At 43.1% G+C, this 15933-nt stretch overlaps 1 protein-coding gene across 3 annotated transcripts in view; it reads left to right on the top strand.

The window, feature by feature from the left end:
* Positions 1-15509, top strand: part of ndrg3a (ndrg family member 3a) — a 33796-nt gene extending 18287 nt beyond the window's left edge. Inside the window, exons 3-17 of one of the 3 annotated variants that reach the window (XM_006784691.3) lie at positions 1241-1273; positions 8137-8242; positions 8357-8477; positions 8720-8782; positions 8883-8943; positions 9894-9980; positions 11169-11225; positions 11438-11541; positions 11999-12064; positions 12157-12208; positions 12335-12382; positions 12477-12512; positions 12619-12670; positions 13953-13991; positions 14470-15509. In XM_006784691.3, the coding sequence (XP_006784754.1) occupies positions 1241-1273; positions 8137-8242; positions 8357-8477; positions 8720-8782; positions 8883-8943; positions 9894-9980; positions 11169-11225; positions 11438-11541; positions 11999-12064; positions 12157-12208; positions 12335-12382; positions 12477-12512; positions 12619-12670; positions 13953-13991; positions 14470-14642 (1098 nt within the window). In that variant the 3' untranslated portion in view covers positions 14643-15509. Of the gene's footprint in view, positions 1-1240; positions 1274-4681; positions 5082-8136; positions 8243-8356; positions 8478-8719; positions 8783-8882; positions 8944-9893; positions 9981-11168; positions 11226-11437; positions 11542-11998; positions 12065-12156; positions 12209-12334; positions 12383-12476; positions 12513-12618; positions 12671-13952; positions 13992-14469 lie in introns of those variants that run through there. The other 2 variants (XM_006784692.2, XM_006784693.3) reach the window with 2 other exon arrangements.
* The last annotated feature ends 424 nt before the right edge of the window (positions 15510-15933 follow it).

Genomic DNA, 15933 nt, shown 5'->3' with positions numbered 1-15933 from the left:
GGTTCTGACTGCCAACTGATAATTTCTTATTACACCGGTCAAGCTCAGAGCACCTAGGTAGCCAGCGAAGGTTATAAATGTATGCTGTCATTTAGTATGGCATTAAAGTGCCTTTAATAAAAGCAAAACAGGCCTATTAGGTGAAATGAGGAAACCTGATAATTAGTTTTGTATCTACTGCACTAGTGGCGACAACAATAGAGACACATTCAATAGGCTAAAACAAAAAAATGTTTTTGGCCAATCACAGTGTAGTTCATATCTTAGTTTTCTTTAAGGTCTGATATTTATAAGGAGACCAAGCTGTCAGTATTTCCAGTTAACTTGTTAGATGTAAAAGAAATGGTTAAGCTGAGTGACTTGGACAAGACTTTTTTTCCCCCTTTGTCTTGTGGCACCACAGCTTTACTCAAGCCTTTACTGATTTTTAATATGTAGGTCGTGTCTATGGCACGCATAATCGGCTGCTGTTCATTTTAGCTCATCTTTGTAACCATAGGAGCTTCATTGCACCGTCTCCCGTCCCAGACTATGTAGAAGAAGCTGTTTAAAAGTCTCTTTAATATGTTGAGTCACCTGACTGCACTCAAGATGCCCTGTAAAGTGTGATGATTGACATGGTGCAGTGAATCTATCCATATTTCTTTAACCACTCCAATAGAGATTTTGTAGTTCACCCAACATTAAAAATCAAAGCAACCCCATTTACTTGCATTACATTCATCACATCTCAACATTATTTCAGCATTTATTTACATTATAGTGGTGGATTTGTATCCAGATTTCTGCTGCACAGGCAGTTAGAAGAAGAAAAGGACCGCTCTGTAGAAACCATCTCCGTTTAAAAGCATGTACACCCCACTGGTCTCTCCTGCAACTCAATCCCAGTGGCATCTTTTCTGTGGTCGGCTGCCCACTCAGGCCTCAATCAACGCAAATTAACATAAAAACGTCAGAATTGTGCACCATCACATATATTATGTGAAGCAAAGACTTTAGTTTCGATGCTGTTAAACTAAGGAGCTAATGACAAGTTATCAACAGCTCCGTGAGGAGCTGCATGAATGACATGGATATAAATGTAATCAGACATGGGTTATTGCCATTTTGTCTGCACACATGTATACATCTTGCACCGCACTGCCATCCATCTGGTGGGGTTACACAAACACATTAAGAGTGATTACCAGCTTTAGCATACTACGCTACATTTAACTCTCCTCTTTTCCTTTTCATGCAGAATGCACGCAACTTTCAGGATTTCGACTGCCAGGTAAGTGTAGCTCTCTGCTCCCACTGTTAATTTAGCATTATGATTCATTCTCAGCTCCACACTGCTGAACCCATGCATTCTTCGTACATCCGAGCAGCGTTACTCAGTAATAACACGCACATTTATGGATGCCTAATGCAGGCGAAAGGCGTGTTTGGTCCAACTTGCTCTCTGCGTTTACTCTTGACACCGCTGACTGTGACAGAAAGGAAAAACCAGTAGTTATGTGCTCACCTGATTAAAATTCTGCTGCTTTTGCTAACGTGCATCTATTTCTTTGGAGGCAAGTGTAGTGATCATTTGCAAATGAGGACCTTTTAAAGAAAATTTGAATAGTGCTTTGTGCTAATGACTGAGAAAGCACACTCACTTTATTCTTTGCATAAAGCAAAGATTATGTTAAATTCATATCAGGTTGTGTTTTTTTTGAAAAATAAACAACTGTAGCACCTGCCTCAGTATGATTTTTTTAGTGCCTGCCTTTTTTACTGTATTTTATTCATAGTCAAGCCCCTTTATGTGATAATGTAAGAATAATTGTCATTCCAGAAGAAGAGTTATTAACCATGAGGAAGCAGTTTTCCAGATACCCCCCTTTTTTATGTCTTAGAATGAGGAGCGAGCTTGCCAGCCTTCCACCTCTTGGGCAGTTTTCTTTTTCTTGCAACGATTCTCCTGCAGGAGGAGGAGTCACGACGCTGGGGAAAGCTCTGTGCTGTGTTTTAATGGCCATCATGACTGCAAAGGGTTAAACCTTTCATCCCTAGCTCACTTTCTGCAGTCACGCCTCCTTCCAGCATCCCGGCAGAGCTAAATATAGCCGACGCAGGCGGGGGAAGAGAGTAAGCATGTTAGCCGGAGCAGGCAAGCTGCATGCTCCTTAGCATCCTGTCAGAACTATTATAAAGACATTCATGTGCGTACAATCCTGCAGTCAGTCAGCTGACAGTCACTCAGTCAGTCACTTTTTTGTGATTCCCTTTGACGTCATGCTGTTGTCAGTTACAGAGAGAATTGAACCTGAATCTGTCCCACTGGTGGTTTGACCTCATTTGCCTTTCAGCCATTATGACCTCACATGGTCACACTCAGGAAGCTCAGGGAGTTCACAGTGTAGTGGTTTTACACATTCGCCTAACTAGTGAAAAATTCCCAGTTTGATCCTGAGGAGATTGTTTTGGGAACAGTAACTGGTGTAAAAACTCTTCCAAATCAATCAAACCGCTGTGGCGACCCCCTGTGAATAAGGGAGCGGCTGAAGATGGGAAATTACTAAAAAGGGTGCTGATGATGGTCAATTCTCTTAAAAGATTTATAATGTTAACAAACTGTGCTGGTGTTCCTCCTGATTTGGTAATCTGGCCATTTGGCAATAGACGTGATGGAGTAAATATCTTGTAAATATTTAGTATAACACTGAACCCGTCACGCAGCGTAAAACACTAAGATAAAAGGAGAACACGCCCTATACAAGACATCAGACCTTAGACGTCTGTGTGGGAGGGGTCCTGCCTGCCGCAACATCACTCTGAGCTGTGACATTCCAGCAGCTGGAGGATGAATCCAGCTGCTCTCTTCCTGCTGCTAAAGCTCCCACCACAGGCAGTCCACAGGTACTGCAGGAGTCGTGCCAGAGCTGTGCATACCTGCAGAGGAGGACAGTGGTGGTGGGGTGGAGTCAGGGAACCTAAAGGTTCAAACTGCTGCAGCTTTGTTTCTCTTACAATTTTCTGCTTATGCCAGGAAAGGGAGAGGAAGGTGTGTGACAGACTCCTCAAACCCATGGGTCCCAGAACGCTGAGTGACTTCACTTAAATGGCTGACTGTGCATTTCAAAAATAGTTTTAGTGTCATGGTGTTGCTGCAGTCTCGCACTGCTATGTTTTTAAGTCCATTTTTTTAACTTTTGCTTAAGCTTTGTTTATTGTGTCTATATATGTATAGCGTTTTATATATTGTATGCAGCGTGTAGGTTTTTACATTTTAAGGGATGTGTTTACTTTTAAAATAGCAGTTTCTCTTTATAACCTTGCCTAACTTTATTATTATTTAGTCTGTGGCTTTTCAAATCCTCACTGTGTCATTATGCTCACTAGAGGGTGCCACGAGGCTGTTCCATAGCTCCAGACAAGTGACAATTTAACTGGGAAAAAAAGAACCTTAACTGTGTTGGTAACATGCTGAGCTGCCATGTGTTGCTAGAACAGCTTTCTCATCTAGTGTTGTGAAGATGACAGTGCAGAAAGCTTTCTGATACACTGGTGGAGATCTTGTGGCTGTGTAGACTATAACATATGATTAACACATTTGTCATAGTCATCAAACTGACCGTGTCACAGGTAAACAATGTTTTGAGCTGGCGCATTTTAATATACAAAAATTGGTTCAAATCAAACCCTACTTTCTGGAAATGATGCAATTGAACTAATCTCTGCAGATCATAGTGTCACTGTGCGTCTGTATGACTCCTCAGGCTGCAGGGAGCTGTGGTGAGGCACATGATGATTCAGTGCTTGAAATGACTACATGTGTTTCGCTGGCACCCTCTGTGGGTTAAGAAAGGAAATAAATCAGAGAAACTGGTCTACAGCCAAACATGCTGCTATATGATTAACCAATAAAGAGACCCTGGTCCTTATAATCTCATAAACTCTGTGTGTCTACATGTTTGCCATTGGCTGCACTAAGCACCCCGTCAAAGGCGTGACACCCTGCACCGTTAGGAGTTGTACTGATGGTAGGAGAGTGAGAAGGAGAGAGCAATACACTACGTGGATCAAATGACTCAGCAGCAAGTTTAGAGGACATAAATCCTGATCATGTCCTGTTTTGATAGTAAGGGAAAAGGTGGCTTGCTATCTTTTGCTCGTAAGCCTGGAACACGAGGAGAGTCATTAGCCAAAGCTCAGTGTTAGAGTCACTACTTGACAGTCATTTACATGATTAAGTGGTGCCTTGAATGAGCCAACATCCGCAGCAAAGCTATTGCTATCGTAAGCCCTCCTGCTGTGTTATACGCTAGTCCACTCTTGCTGTGAGCTGGATCTGATTATATCCACTCACACGGAGATATTTCGGGGTTCTAAAGCCATTCGGATGAAATGTGATGCAAAAATAAATGTGGATACGGTGCTTAGCGACGAGCAGCCATTTTGCTGATGCAGAAAACAGCCCAGGGCGAGCCGTCAAAGTCAGCCTCCTCTCCTCATCAATAAGACAGCGTGACGTCAGCAGCCTGCACATTTTCCTGGACTGCATTCTTTGTACCCCATCACCCCGCTTCCATTCCCCCTCCCTCCTTTCCTTTTCTCCTCCAAACCCCACCCTCTGCCTCTACCCACCTGACCCTCCGCAATCCAATTAGAAGAACCAGTGACTGGATGTATGGACGCACTGTGACTACCAAGCACAAACTGCAGTCTCACTCTCCTCCCCCTCTTGTCTTTTTCCTGCTCTCTTTCCCACCTCTTGTTTCCGTCGCTCCCTCTCTCTCGTTCTCTCTGCATCGTATCCATCCCCCACCGCCTCCTTCTGCTTTCATTCAGGTTACTTTTCCTTCTCCTCCTCACTCCATCTGCTGTGTCTTTCTCCTCCCTCTCTTCCTTCCTTGTCGCTACAGCTCTAGCTGCCTCACCCTACATCCCTCCCTTCCTACCAACGCTCCCTCCCTCCTCCTGCTCCTTTTTGAGGGCTTCAAAGCTGCCCAGCGCACACTCACACATAGCATTACACCACTCCTCTCCTGTGTGGGAAAACCATGTCAGCTATTCTGGACCTGGACCAGATTGCATGCGCTGGAAATGAAGTGGTGAGTGACAAACGTGTCTCGCCTGACTCGACACACCTGGCTCTGTCCGTGCTTCAAGGAGGTTCTGGTTCAGATTAGGGGTGTTGTGGTGCTGTTTCTCCAAAGACATGCCGACAGCAGCTGGCTAAACGAAGGGAATAGCTCTGGGGTCTGGCTTTGATGGGACTCGTGCTCTCTGGGCAGCTGCTGGTATGGGGTGACCATTTGTTCAGTGTGTGCGTGTGCGTATGTGCGCGCAACTACAGGTCACACAGCGTCCATATGTGTAGCCTGCACAGTCTAAAGCTGCTCAGGGTGCAGTTGTGCATTTTAATGTGATGATATGAAAGATGCTTGTGTTGTGCTCAAGTGTTTTAGGATGTGCAGCTGCTTCATCCTGTGGATGTGCGCCTGTCAATATCCATCAGCTGGTTACTGTGTGTGTAATGACCCTGTGGCTCTCTCATGTTTGTTTCTGCATGTCTTCATCATGTCTCGCCCGGCGATGAGTGAATTGCTGTAGATTTTTTGCAGGTGTGCATTGTGTTCTTTTTTTCTGTTATCACAGGGAGGTCACTCACCACCCACCCCACACACCGTGGCAAGAAACCACCAAAGCCACTGTAGCGGGTTGTTCCTTCCCCGCAGAGACCTTGAGTTTGTCGTTTCAGCCCACTGCTTTGATGGCACACACACTTACTGTGTGTGCTGCAGGTGGGGAGGGTCGTGTTAGTGTCAGAAATGGATGAGGTTGGCCTGTACCCGAGATGATCCCGGGCTCTGTCCACCTGCATGTGTGCACTTAAGTCATTTACAGACCGCTTGGTGTTTCCGCCCAGTAATGCTGCTCCCAGTGGTGATTGATGCCTCTCCTGGCAGGGTGGAGTAAACTGAGAGGAGGGATTGATAGGCAGTGGATTGCGGGAAGAAGATCAGCATGACAAAGTGCTCTGTTTTTTTTGTTTGTTTGTTTGTTTCTTTTTTTCATGTCACTCTCTCACTATGTTTCTTTGAAAAATGAGTACTCACCCATTTGTGGCACCAGAAAAGTCCCTCTCCTCAAAGCATAAAACCTCTGCTCAGTATCCCCATTTCACCTCCAACCCAGCCCAAATGCCTTTATGTACTTTTCGTCAAAATGCTAGCTATCATAAATGTATTAAAGTGGGGAAAAGGTTGATGCCATTGCAGTGCTCTCCTTCTTTTTCCCTCTCTCTAGATGTCCAGCCTGTCTCTGTCACTCTTTGCTTTCATGCTCTATTGCCTCCCAGATTCCTCTGATTTCTCCCTCCGCCGGTTTACCTAACACATGTTAGGGTGCACGTATAGCACATAGACTCAACAGAATACCAGCATTTGAACAAAGTGCATTTATATTGTTTCTCAGAGCAAAGCACTGAGTGTCCTTGACTCTGTCCTTGTGTTAAAAACCTTAAAGATTCTGCAGCAACACAGCCTTAGTGAGAGTGTTTTTTCACCTTTAACAGGTTGTTCTGTCACCTCACCAGACCGAGGTTACAGAATCGTTTCATTAAAAGCCCTTCGATGAGGGCAGAGCTTCCTGTCAGCAGATAGGCTTTCTTTAGGGTTTGTGCCATCTGAGAAATACAGGTTATAATGAGAAGCTGTTTTGTAGCTCGCTATCTTGAGCATCACTTTGTGGTGTTTTTGAATGCAGTTTTCATGTCTTGTGCGACAGGCTAATCTCTATAGCAACTCCCACTCAAAAGCAAATATCTCACACTGTTGCTGACATGGTGAGTATTTTTCCTCTTATTATAGATTGCAGATGTAAGTCAGTACAGTCTCTTGAGAATTAGCCTTTATCTCTGAAGAGACTGGGACACATGTCCGTCAGCTATATGCAGGCGGCCGAGATTACGCAGGGGAAAAACGGCAGTGTACAGTCAGTCACACTCCCCTTTTAGTCTGTCAGCCGTAACCTGTGTCTCTCTTCCACTCAGGCTCACTCTCTCTTTATTATTGATGACCAGTGGGCCTTCTGACGAGGCAAGCGGATGAGGCACCACCCGCTGTTCTGTGCAGCACAGACACCCTAGCGTGCATGCATGTGGCTAGAACGTGCACGGGGCAGTTTGCAGCTGCAGATCATGCTGATCTTGGGAGGTTTTGTGCATTGTAACATGATGATTCGGTGATTCTGGGGGAATCTGGGAAATGCATTTGCCTCTTCTTGTGTAGTTTATTATTTCTCTTAATGTCACTTCCTGCCCTGTTTTTGGATCCTGTAAACAATATTAAGGCGCTGTTGTTTTTGCTGTGTCATCTTTAAACAGTCTTTCTTTTTATCTTGATCATTTTTCTGGATCTTCCACACAGATTAAGTGCCAGATGAAAATATGTTGAAGCCTCTTAATGTTTTCCGTTGCAGAAGCGGTGTGTTTAAGGTACTCAAGCGCCCCGAGTGTTCGATCAAATTGTAAAGCAACAGAGAGAATGAAGCCAGTATGAACACTTTGAATTTTAATGGGTCTTTTCTTTGCAAAGACATTGAGTGAAGACAAATGATGCTGGCATTTTTGCAAAGTCATTCTTGTGAAAAGAACTGTGAGTTTCAGACCCTGGGATAGAAAGACTGTTTTCCTGAACTGGCCATTCAGTGCTTTGTTTGTCCGAGGGCACAGGGGATGTGAGCTGGCGACAAAAGGTTTATCCTCTGCATGCCCAATTCAAGATATAACCCAAATGTCTTGTTTGTTGTGGGTTGTTTACTTTGGTTTGTGTGTGGCTCCATGTTGGAGCTTTGATGCAGACTTCAATCAGTATGATAGAAATGGCTCGTTTTAGCTAAAATGTTGCCTTTATGTCTGCCTTTTGGGGAAATGAGACAGAAAGTGTCTTTGTTTTGTGCTTGGCAGTGATGAAAGAGAAAAATCCCATATACAACAATTGTTCTTCTTTTATTTAGATGATTTTTGGACTCTCCTGGAGTTCTGGGGTAACGCTGTAACAGCTATAACAGAATTGTTGTCGTAGCGGTCATATGTGGAAGCTTTTTATCTTTCCACCTGTGTTAGTCCTGAACTATTTTTTTTTTCCTCCTCTTTGGCTACAGGAGCACGACATTGAAACGCCACATGGCGTTCTCCATGTGACAATGAGAGGCGTTCCAAAGGGCAACCGACCCATCATCCTCACCTATCACGACATCGGCCTCAACCGTGAGTCGGCCAAAAATAAGCTCATCAATATGCAGTGCTCTGTTCTTTGCAGCTAACAAAGACCGTTAACCCCTGCATGTCACATTTTATGTCTACGTCTTTCCACCTTTCTAGACAAGTCTTGCTTCAACACCCTGTTTAACTACGAGGACATGCAGGAGATCACCCAGCACTTTGCTGTGGTTCACGTCGATGCGCCCGGCCAGCAGGAGGGAGCGCCTCCCTTTCCCAGCGGGTGAGTGTCAGACTGGTTTTGCACGCGCCGATGAACGCGTACATATTTATTCATATCAGTGCTGTTGAGAGAGTTCCAATCAATTTGTGTGCATAGACAGGAAAGTGAGCTGTTGGTTCATTTTCTAATTGAAGTGCAGTCATCATCCAGTCTGTTCCTGAAGTATTTAAACTTATGAATGGACTTGAAGGTAGCATTTTCTTTACTGCTCACATGGACTCACATGTGTCGCTCGTGCCCAGGTATCGCTATCCAACCATGGATGAGTTGGCCGAAATGCTGCCCTCTGTGTTGACTCAGCTGAAGTGAGTGTCCCCTGGCTGATAGCTAATTATTGATAAGATGATTTTGCCATAAATGAATTATTCATCTTCAGCCACGCACTAACGAGCAGTTTCTTTATAGGGTGAACAGCGTGATCGGCATCGGCGTGGGAGCAGGAGCGTATATCCTCACCCGCTTTGCAGTAAGTCCACAGCAGGACCGCGGCGTGTAGACTCACCCATCCTTATATTTCTGTTCTTCCTTGCCCTTGATGTCTTTATTTGTGTGATTCTCTGTCTCGCCTGTAATAATTAAAGGTTTTCAGACCACACAGTTTGTCACACTGAACGTTAAAGCCTCCCATCAAGCCCACACAGGGCATCAGGTTCCTCTACAGTCTGCTAGATATGCTGCCATTCCCCAGGTGATGAATCACCTTGGTTAAATATCTCTCTCTTCGTTGCTATTGCTTTGTTTCTGCATTCGGTACAGTGCAGCTAAAATAAGCACAAGCTAGCAGAAAGATCTCGAAGTGACATAGAGCAGTGAAGGAGCTCTAAAAAATGAATGATAAAAAGAGAGGATGGTAAAAGGGGAAGGTGTGGAAATGAGGAATTGTAGCGTTGGGCTCTCCGTGGACAGTCTGTTCTTATTTAGAATTAATGAGGAAAAATTGATTCTGAAACGCATTGCTTGCTTTAACTGGCTTGGAGCAAAATGTTTTCCCATGATGGATTTGCAGCAGATGCCGCCGCGCTGCATTAGCATCGTGTTGATGAAGCAGCAGCCGCCGCCCTCTCATTGGATCTTAGATTTCCCCAGATACCCTCTTTTTGTCTACAGGAAGTTCTAAAGCTGCACCCCTTGATTTAGAAGTGGTTTGTGACTCCATCATCATTTAACAGAACAGACATGCTTCACTTTTAATCATGTTTTTGCTTCTTTAGAGGACACGCAACATCATCAAAATGTTACAAACTTTTTGTTGTGAAGATGTAGCTCCTGGGAGAACATTCCCTCGTTCAGATGCTCAGATTAAACTACAATATGATTTAAAAATGATAAAGAGAAAGAAATGAATAAACAAAACAAAACACAGGGAGACATTTTTTGTTAAAAAGCTCTCATCCTCGTGCATCTTTACTTTCACAGCTGAACAACCCGTCCCTCGTGGAGGGGCTGGTACTCATTAATGTCGACCCGTGTGCTGAAGGCTGGATTGACTGGGCTGCTTCAAAGGTCAGTATTTCCGCCTCGTCGATGACCAGGATTTTCATCATATATGAAAAGAGAAAATTCTGCCTTCTGAAGACAGTACTAGTCAATACGAATCAACTACCTAGTTAAAAATTCTATAAAAGCTCACCCCTCTTAAAAAATCTGTTTATTTATCTACTAGATATAAAATGTCCACTGCGTTATTTATAATCTCTTGTTAGTGTTTAGTAAGTCCGCTATCTATCCAGGACTCCCTGCAAAACTAGTCTGTGCTCCATAAATTGATGTCATGGTACTTTAGATTTTAGATGACTTCAGACATGTCGTGCTTTGAGCACATTGCTAAACTGTGTTTTACTGTCATAGTCTGGAAGCATCATTTTGCTTGTTGGAGCGGCAAAGATAAACATGCATTTCTTATGGGAGAGGGGCTTAAATAATGTACACACCATTTCGGTTCAGTTTCCAGCCTTATATCGTGTTGATATTAATTAATACATTGTGGTGTTGATTTGCCTCCTTGTGTATCATGACCATGTTATTATTACTGTTATAAACTGGTGTTCGTGCTTTGGTTTCTTATTTAGTTAAAAAAGAGAAACAGTAAAATTACGTTTATTCAGAGTAAATATTAAATCTGATGAGAGAGAGAGAGAAATAAATATATATAACCCTTTTGGATTCGTTTGGTAATACTTTCTGTTTCTGTGTTGACCACAATCAGATCTATCTAATTAAACAAAACCTTTCTGTGAGTTTTTATGTTCATCTTGAATAATTGGCTTAAAGAACAAACACTGTGTTTACTATGGTGCTCTTGCTGTGTATATTCAACAAGGTTGTATGTGGAAAACATTCTTTACTGTGATAATAATATGATGTGCCGTTTCTGCCATATACATTTAAAACATCACACTTGTAGGAGCTGTTATTAATGTCTGAAACATGGCAAAGAAGAAAAGTCCTGAGCAATTTCTTCCATTTACGAAGTTTATAGCACTCAAGAGTTATAAAATGCAGGTATACCAGCTGACATAGGTATACCAGTGAATCTAGGGACTGTGCATTTATAGTAGCAGTAGATCACTTCACAATCACAAAACTTGAAGATGTCTATGTCAGTTTATTTACTTCTAATTAGTCCACTCTCCAGAAATAAATCAGATCTTGTTAGTATCTTACCGTGGCTCGTCTTTCTCTTGTGTGCAGCTTTCTGGATGGACCAGTAACTTGGTGGATATCGTCATGGCTCACCACTTCAGCACTGTGAGTCTCACTTACTGCTATGTAGTTCTCCTGACCTTTTCTCATTGAAGCTGTGAAACAGCAGCTGAACCTCTGGAGGCTTTCTTTTCAAATTTCCCTCGACACTTGTTTCTCAGACATTTGCTAATTATTTTATCTGTGTCCTCTCAGTTATAGAAACTAGTAGATTGTGCCATGTCGATCACGCTGTCGGTTTATTAATCCGTTCTCAGGATGAGCTCACAGACAACCAGGAGCTGATCCAGACCTACCGCCTCCACATCGCCCAAGACATCAACCAGGACAACCTGGCCCTCTTCTGTGGCTCCTACCAATAGTATGAAACAGTTCATGGTTATTATAAACTATATATTAACTTGTATTTTCAGTTTTCTGCTATATATTGTTACAGTTGCGTTTTCATAGCTTAGATCCCTGATAAAGACATCTCAGGCACGCAGCTCTGGCTGGGAGGGAAGGAAAAAGGCTCACTATAAGATAAATAAGGATTATTTTGAATTATGAGTCACTCGCAGATGCTTCAGCCGTGTCTAAGAATAAAAATACAGAGTTGGTAATGAACATACCAGGACACATTTAATATTAGGTTTTGCAGTTGCCTGTATTTTTGCTTATTCATTACATTTATGAGAACTTTTATTAACAAAGACAGTTAATTGCTGTGGAGTAAAGCCCAAATATACAAGCACAAAAAATGCAAAGCACAGAGGTCTAACGAGATAACGTCCTTTTCAGCTTCTCTAACACTTTCTCATTTTTTCCCCTTGCACCAGCCGTCGAGACCTTGAGATCGAGAGGCCCATAGTGGGTCTGAATGAGGACACGGTCAACACACTAACGTAAGTCTGTGAGATCAAGATGACACAAATATACACATTGGGCTGTGAGTGCATGGCGTGATTTGAGAATATCCACTGCTCATTTATTCCAGTTGCCCTGCTTTGCTGGTGGTCGGTGACACGTCACCTGCTGTGGAGGCCGTGGTGAGTGGTGCCGGTGGTGATTACAATCCATCATCTCCATGCGCTAAGAAGCTTGGGGAAGGATTTGTTATGCCAACAAGCAGCGGTTCTTCATCACTCAGTGTTTGCCTGTCTTTGATGTTACAGGTGGAGTGCAATTCCAGGTTAAATCCCACCAAGACTACATTGCTAAAGGTGATGCTTCTCACTGCACTTTCTAACATATGAGATGTATGATATTCATATTTATAAATGTGATTCATTGATGAGACTGATAATTTCCTCTCAGATGGCTGATTGTGGAGGCTTGCCCCAGGTTGTGCAGGTGGGTTTTTTTGTTTGTTTGTTTTTAAATTATCGAGAGACATGAACGTCATCTTGCTCTTTTCTTGGAGCAACACGATCTTCTAACTTTTTTTTTTTTCTTGCAGCCAGGAAAACTTGCTGAGGCATTCAAGTACTTTATCCAGGGCATGGGCTACAGTAAGTGAAGATGCTCTTGTGTTTTTGTTTTGTTTTGGGGCTTTTTGTATGTGACTGAAGGGTAAACAGATCTAACTCTAAACTGGTTTAAACTGGTTTGCTAGTAGTCAGTGTCCAAGAATTGTTTACAGACTAATACCTGTTTGAACTGACGTGTTTGTGGCCCAGGCGCTCCACTGAATTTCCTGTTGACGTGAGTGCAATGACAAAAGTTACTTAATTGAGACTTGTTTTCAATGCAGTCTGCGAGCTGTTGCTAGCCCCCCCCCCTCGGACATTGGCCTGCAGAGCGTGAAAAGAAAGTTGTTTTTGCTTTTTTTTTTTTTGTCACCCTGCTCACGGAGAGGCAGCCCACGTGGCTCGATGGATGCTAACACCATTTCCTCTCTGCTTTTTGCAGTCTGTGGCTCCCACCAGCCTCAGTAGGTGAGGTGTTAGTGCTTCTAGAATTGACGATCACATTCTATGAGCTGAACAGCAATTTGCTTCCTGTTCGGTTCAGAGTGGGCGTTAAAAATTACCCTTTTTTTTTTTTTTGCCTGGTGTGTTTTCTTTTCTGTCTGAACTGTTTAATGATGCAGTATTTGTCAAAAGAGACTCAATGCGCATGGTTAAACAGGCCTTCAGGCTTTACAGTCATTCATTTGTTAAAAAATAACAAAATAAAAACATAAAAAGCAGAGAAGCCACAAACACATCTCTAGAAGACCCTACAGGCTTGCTATGCACCAACCAAGACTCTGATTGATGGACAGATGAATGTAGTTTTGCTTTTACCAGCTGCACAGATGATCGCTGCCTATGTGTGTCTTTCTGTAACACCAACTCTCTCTTTCCCGGGCCATTCACTGTAGGAGGGCAGCCATGTGTAGCTAGTATGCCAGAGCCTGGGTTTTATCTTAAAGGCCACCAAGTGCTCCTGTTGAGTAAATGCCACTGCAGGATTAGAGCAGATTAAAAAGAGTGTTTTCATGCAGTGAAAGTGTGGAAAAAAATCTTAACACCTCAGCATGTTTCTGAAAGCTGGTTTTCCCTCATTAACACATTGCCACAGTGTGAAATGCAAAGGGAAACGGCCAGAAAGCTCAGGAACTCAAGTGTACGGTATAACTTGCATGCATGTCTTCATTTCTTACCTGCTGTTGCTAGCAAACAAATGACAGCTATTTGTCTACAAAAACTGCTGCGAAATACACTGAGGCGTGGCAAAGCACCATGAAGAGCTTGCTTTTCAACATGTCTCCCTTTCTCCTTTCTTTCCCTCTTTAATCATTGCCTGAAGTTCCCTACGTTCTTCTCAGTCACCTGAGCAACGAATCAGGTACCAGGTTTTTAAGTAGCTGCCAGATGAGGAGGCTTTGAACTCAGTGGCCTCATAACAGTACAGTGGATGAATGTCAATGTATGCACGAAGTTCTCGAGAGCACTGTTTAATATTTGGAACAGCAGCTCTGGGTTGTGGATACAGTCAGCATACTGCACCCTTTGCATACTCTGATGACATTCACCTCACTCCCTCTCAGCATGCCCTGAGTGTCCTAGTTTACTGCATGAGCTGCCGCTGTTGCTTCTTGTCAGTTCCGTTGGATTGCAAATACGGTGTGCTGCTGCTGTACTTACTGTTAGCACATTTGTGGATAATTTGATTAGTCTCCATTTATGAGAGCAGTTTGCATGCTAAGCACTTGTTTCCTGTTGTTGTTGTTGTTGTTGCTGATGTGTCACGGTATCTGCATTCCCACGCTGCACCGAGTCTGTGGGCCGTGTGAGTGGAATATTAACGCGCGTTTCTCTTTCAGTACCTTCAGCAGGAATGACTCGCTTGGCTCGCTCACGCACCACCTCCTCTTCCAGCATCACTTCCATGGACAACAGTCGCAGCCGCAGCAACGTCAACAGCCTGCTGGAGGGCGGCACCACCGGGAGCCTGGACAGCAAGGCCGGGCCCCAGACCATGGAGGTCTCCTGCTAAGCCCCCAATCCGCCCCCACCTCGCACTCTCCCATAGTAACTTATGTCCCTTCTCCACGTCTCTCTAACTTTCTCTCTCTCTCATCCTAAGCAGCTCAATGCTAGGAAGATCTATAATGATCTATGTGATTAGAAAGGAGGATGTAATAAATATATTAGCAGATCCATATTATAAAATATTGTATTAAATACACTGTCAAACTCACATTCCTATCAGAAACCATAACTCCATTCAGATGTGTTGTATATTCAAAAACCATATGATTGACCATATGACTCAGCTGTCCAGTCCTGTATTTATTTTTTTCACATTGTCGTTGTTTCAAATGTCTTCACACAGTGTAGAAATCAAAGTAACTGTTTTTTTTTAACTCCTAACATCGATTGTAAATCATGATTGTGTGTCTTTATCATCAAACTAGCTGCAATGCAAATTAGATACAACGCACGGCAGGAGATCACTTAATATTTACAGAAATAAAGCTGCATATAAAGTGATGTGGATGATGCGTGCAAGTAGCATTGCATACTGTAGCACACTGTTAAGTCCAGCTAAGTTAAATGTAGAGCTGCTCTTGAACTTTCAGTTGTGTTTCACTTCAAGTAATTTGACTTTGTTTGGTTTTTTAACTCAACCCAGCATTTCATTTTCCCTTCTGCTTTGTGTTGCTGTTTTTTTAATTTGCTTTTTTCCCCCTTTTTTTGATGTTGTTCAGTTGACTAGTATATTCATTGTTTTAACAACCTTCAACAAGTGGGATCTGATGTGAAAAGTATGAGTCCCTTCCATCAGGGGCCATGTGGTGCTTCTCACTGTCTGCTGATTAGCTCATTTATATTACTACTGAATAAAGATACGAGACGAGAACGTGTCTTATTTTTATTTGTCAGTGCTTTAACCAATAATTCTGCTAAACCAACGGCTTGTGAACAAGCGTGCAACCTAATCGAATGAATGAGAGAAAGAGCGCGTCTGCGAGCAGAGCGTTCTCATACATCGGCTCTCCCGTTAGTGGAAAAGTGTGGTGACTGTGGTGAGTGAGTTTCCAACCGCTCTTGTTTCTTATTTTGTTTCTGAGAGATAACTTCTGCTGTCACAGATGAGGTGGTCTATATTTAGCACATGTTACAAAAACAATGATCAGCTGCTCTGTAAATAAGATGATTTCTGAAAACAAAGCAGAATGGGAAAATAGTGTTAATATGCTAATCATAACGCCCACTGAGGACCTGCTTACTGTAATGATTGTGGGAGCCCTGTTGCTAATTATTAATTTCCCTTACTTGATGGA

The sequence above is a fragment of the Neolamprologus brichardi genome, chromosome 5, assembly GCF_056152115.1.
Source record: "Neolamprologus brichardi isolate AB-2024 chromosome 5, ASM5615211v1, whole genome shotgun sequence".
Classification (NCBI taxonomy): Eukaryota; Metazoa; Chordata; class Actinopteri; order Cichliformes; family Cichlidae; genus Neolamprologus; species Neolamprologus brichardi.
This window is presented reverse-complemented; position numbering and strand designations above follow the sequence as displayed.